The 4,825-nt window shown below is 58.0% G+C and overlaps 1 protein-coding gene across 1 annotated transcript; it reads right to left on the bottom strand.

Moving 5' to 3' along the window:
- Window positions 1–60: 60 nt before the first annotated feature.
- ETH_00008985 (uncharacterized protein) lies at window positions 61–3,612 on the bottom strand (the record flags this gene model as incomplete). The annotated part of the gene is made up of 5 exons (XM_013380726.1): window positions 61–396; window positions 547–639; window positions 935–1,102; window positions 1,653–1,755; window positions 2,285–3,612. 5 exons carry the CDS (start codon window positions 3,610–3,612, stop codon window positions 61–63), a joined length of 2,028 nt encoding a protein of 675 aa, XP_013236180.1.
- Between the last annotated feature and the right edge of the window lie 1,213 nt (window positions 3,613–4,825).

The following is a 4,825-nucleotide window of genomic DNA, read 5'->3' as shown; positions in this document are numbered from 1 at the left end:
TGCTGCTGCGCGTACCTGTCCCTTTCTCTCTGGCTTTTGTCCCCGTGCAGCGCTGCTGCTTTAATGCCCGCGTACTTGAGTTCTCTGGCTATTTGTTCTGCTTCTCGTTTGGTTTCGCAGAAGACAAGAGCTTTGCCTACCTGCTGCTGCTGCTGCGCCTGCTGCTGCTGCTGCTGCTGGTGCTGCTGCAGCAATTCGAGGCAGCGTTGGTGCAGCTCCCGAGACGGCAGCACCTCCACCAGCTGCATACACACTCAGCTGCTTTGCTGCTGCGTTTGCTACTGCTGCTGCTGTGCTGACGATGCTGATCACACTGGTGCTGATGTTGCTACTGCAGCTGCTGCTCTGCTGCTGCTGCTGCCCTTGCTGCTGCTGCACTCCCTCACTTGCTTTGGTCTCAGCGGCCGAAGCAAATACACCATTAGAAGGCGGATTAACACAGACATTCTAATTAATTAATTAAGTGATTAATTAATTAATTAATCAATCAATTCAGTAGTTAATCAATTAATTAATTAATTAGCTAAAAGCAGCAAATGGCAGCACCTGCTGTATGTCGGGGTTGGCCTGCAGCTCGCCATCTCCAATTTGAACTTTAATGACATCTTTGACGCAAAAGTCCCCAGCCAGGCCCTGCACCTGCAGCAGCAGCAGCAGCAGCAGCAGCGGGAGCTGCAGCAGGAGCGGCGAGAATGGCGGCAGCAGCAGCACCAATGGCTGCTGCAGCAGAAGTTCCACCGGTCCAGTTCACGCAGCAGCAGTAGCAGCAGCAGCAGAAGCAGCAGCAGCAGACGACGTAGCAGAGGCAGAAATAGCAGCAGCAGATGATGCAATGGCAGCAACTGCAGCAACAGCAGCAGCAGCAGCAGCACGGGGTCCTGCAGCCACATCGGCAGCAGCAGCAGCAGCAGCAGTAGTCGCAGCAGATCCGAACCGCTGCAGCTGCCACTGTTGCCGCCGTCCCTGTTGCTGCTGCTACTGCAGCAGCAGCAGCTGCTGCTGCTGCTGCTGCTGCAGTTTGTGCACTAACCTCCGCTGGCCACGTGGCGGACCACAGCAGCATTTGGCGGTCAGGGCGGATCTGGCTCAGCACTTTTCTAACCTAGTAAATAAATAATAAAATAAATAAATAAATAAATAAATAAATAAATAAATAAATAATTTCAGGCAGCAAAGCGGACAAAGGAGAGCGATGAGGCATTTGTCACAACAGGGCAGCAGCACACTGGAGAGCTAGGCGCAGAAGCAGCAGCAGCAAAAGCAGCAGCAGCAACAGCAGCAGCAACAACAAAGCGGCGGCAGCAGCAGCAGGCACAGCGGCAGTAAGAGCAACAGGAGCAGCAGCGGTAGCAGCAGCAGCAGAAACAGTAGCTGCGGCAAAAAAGAATCGGAGGCGAAAGCAGCAGCAGCAAACGCAGCAGCAGCTACTGTGAAAGAGGCAGCGGTATCAAAAGCGGCAGCAAAAGCAGCAGCAGCAATAGCAGAGGGAGCAGCAGCAGCACGGGGCAGCAAAAGCAGCAGCAGCAGCAGCTCAGGCAGCAAAAGCAGCAGCAGCACCTCGCGCGGCAAAAGAAGCAGCACGCGCAGCAGCAGTAGCAAGTGCACCAGTAGCATCAGCAGCAGCAGCAGCAGCAGCAGCAGCAGCAGCAGACCTGGGGCTCGAAGCCCATGTCCATCATTCTGTCTGCTTCGTCGAGAACAACAAAAGACACTCCACTTAAATCCACAGCAGCAGCATCCAGCAGGTCCAGCAGTCTGTACACCCCAACACACAAAAGCAGCAACGCCAAGCTGCAGCAGCAGCAGCAGCAGCAATAGCAGCAGCAGATGCAGCAGCAGCGGCAGCAGCAGCAGCTGCAGGAGCTGCAGCAGCAGCTGCAGCAGCAGCAGATGCAGCAGCAGGAGGCGTAGTCCTGACAGCGGCGCCAGAGGAGGCAGCAGACACAGCAGCAATAGAAACAGCAGCAGCAGCAGCAATAGCAGCAGCAGATGCAGCAGCAGCAATAGCAGCAGCAGATGCAGCAGCAGCTGCAGCAGCAGCAGATGCAGCAGCAGGAGCCGTAGTCCTGGCGGCGGCGCCAGAGGAGGCAGCAGACACAGCAGCAATAGAAACAGCAGCAGCAGCAGCAGCAGCAGCAACAAAATGCACCGGCGGCCGCGGCAGCAGCTTGTCTACGAGATGCTGGGCGAAAGATATATTTGTTGATCATTATTTACAATTAATATTTACTATTTATTTATTATTTATTTATTTATTTATTTATTTATTTATTTATTTATTTACCTGCCAGGAGTGGCAACAACAACTTCAGCGCCTTTTCTCAAATTGATTATTTGCTGCTGCCGTGGGGCCCCTCCATAGACGCAGACGCTGCGCAGCTGCAGCAGCGCTTTTGCTGCTGCTGCTGCTGCTGAATCTGCTGCTGCTGCTGCTGCTGCAGTTCTCTCGGCTGCTGCTGCTGCTGCTGCTGCTCGCAGGAGGCGCTGGCACTCGGAGTGTATCTGCACCACCAGCTCCCTCGTGGGCCCTAGCACCAGCACCGTGGGCTGCTGCTGCTGCTGCAGCTGCTGCTGCTGCTGCTGCTGCACAACGTGCATCAGCGCAGGCAGCAAAAATCCCAGAGTTTTGCCGCTGCCTGTCTGCGCAATGGCTATTAAATCTCTTCCTGAGAAGCAGCAAGGCCAGCCAATTTGCTGCACTGGCGAAGGCTTAGTTAGCTGCAGCAGCTGCAGCGCCTGCTGCAGCAGCAGCGGCAGCGCAGGGTCAGACAGAGAAGACACCAGCCGCGGCAGCGGAGGCTGCCCCTCCAGCTTCACCCCCAGTGCAGCAAGATCTGCTGCTGCTGCTGCTGCTGCGGAGGGGTCCGCGCAGCAGCGGGGCCCTGCTGCTGCTGCTGCTGCTGCTGCTGCTGGGGCAGCAGGTGACACGGGGTAGATTGGAGGCAAAGAGCGGCGGCTCCAGTCGATAGGCCGCAGGCCGGCGCCGGCGCCCCCTGGGTTATTTTCTGCTGCTGCTGCTGCTGCTGCTGCTGCAGGTCGCCAGTGCTGCTGCTGCTGCTGCAGTTGCTGCTGCTGCGGTTGCTGCTGCTGCGGCGGAGGGGGCAGCGGGCTCGAAGGCGCACTGTACCAAGGATCGTCTGCAGGCAGATAGGCGCGACGGCCCTGCTGCTGCTGCTCCAGCTGCTGCAGCTGCTGCTGCTGCTGCTGCTGCCAGTGGTGCTGCTGGTGCCGCCAGTGCTGCACCTGCTGCTGCTGCTGCAGCTGCTGCTGCTCCACTTGGTGCTGCCCCTTTTGCCACGGCTTGTTTGCTGCCATAAATCGGCCTTCCATTTGCTGCAGGGGCCCCCTGGTTGGGGGGCCTCCCTTGTGGCTGCATGGCTTTCGTGAGTCTGCTGCTGCTGTTGCTGTTGCTGCTGCTGCAGTTGCTGCTGCTGGCAACGCCGCCGCTGCTGGTGCTGATTCTGAGGCAGCAGCTCCTGCGGCTGCGGAGGACAGCAGTCGGCAAGGAGTGCTCGCAGCTTTTGCTGCTGCTGCTGCTGCTGCTGGTGCTGCTGGGCTGAGCCTCCCTACAGAGGCGCGGAGAAGCTCCGCCGAAAGCCTTAGGCAGCTCATGATTTTTTGCTGCTGTCCTGCCCGAACTTTGCTGCTGCTGCCTTCTTCTGATTCTGCTGCTGCAGTTGCTGCTTGCTGCCAATGCCCCCAGCCTGCTGCTGCTGCTGCTGCTCGGCTGTTGTCTTGGTGATGCAGCAGAGCGGAAGGGGGAGATGCAGCTGCTGCAGCTGACTTTTGGAGCGCCGCTGCTGTTACTCAGGTTTCGTCCTTACTGCTGCTGCTGCTGCTGCTGGGCTTGTCTTCCCGCTGCTGCAGTTTGCTGCCATTTAAGCCTGCATGGATGGGCCCCTCTTTTCCTGTTTCAACATAAAAGCCTCAAGGAGACTGCTGTTGTTGCCGCCGTCTGCTGCTGCTGTGGGGCCCCGCTGCAAGAGCAGATTCTGCTGCTGCTGCTGCTGCGGCTGCTCTTGCGCGTGAGCTGTCACCCTTCACCTGCTGCTGCATGTGAACAAAAGATAAATGCATAATATTTTTCAATTAATATTTAGAGGGGCGGTGGTGCTGCTGTTGCTTGCTGCTGCTGCAGGCTGCTGCGGCTGCAGCCGAGTGGACCTCACTGTTCTCGAGCGCTGCCGATCCCAGCAGCAGCAGCAGCGGCTACTGCTGCTGCTGCTGCTCACTGCTTTGCTCCTTAACTTGTTTATTGAAAGGTTTTACCTGGAGGATTTATGTGCATGTAAAGTATACGGGGGCAGCAGCAGGCGCTGCTGCATGGGCAGCAACTGCTGCAGCAGTCGCTGGAGCAGCTGCTGCGGCATTTGCTGCGGGAGCTGCCGTGTAGCCTCCCCATCTTGAGCCACACTGCAGCAAAATGAAACAGCAGCTGGATCCGCTGCGGCACTTGCAGCAGCAGCAGCCACGAAGCAGGCTGCTGCTGTGCCTGGCCGTTCTGCTGCTCCTTTTGGCCGTGCAGCAGCAGCAGCAGCAGCACAGCCTGCTGCCGCTGCCTTGCCACGCACGAAGCCTGCACCCCACAGCAAGATCTCCCGGCCTGGCTTTCGCTTCTCCCTTGCTGCTGCGACAATTCCACCAGCAGCAGCAGCAGCAGCAGCAGCACCTGGGTGAACTGCAGCGGCAGCTTCACGGCACTAAATCGCTGCGCGAGCCACCCAGCTGCTTCAAGCTGTCAGCAGCAGCAGCAGCAGCAGCAGCTCCAGGAGACCGAGGGGGCCCTGTTTACCTCTCTGACTTACCGCCGGGGGCCCGAACAGGC

This window comes from Eimeria tenella, genomic scaffold (assembly GCF_000499545.2).
Source record: "Eimeria tenella Houghton genomic scaffold, Eth_scaff845, whole genome shotgun sequence".
NCBI classification, from domain to species: Eukaryota; Apicomplexa; class Conoidasida; order Eucoccidiorida; family Eimeriidae; genus Eimeria; species Eimeria tenella.
The sequence above is the reverse complement of the archived record's forward strand: the minus strand, read 5'-3'. Positions and strand labels throughout refer to the sequence as shown.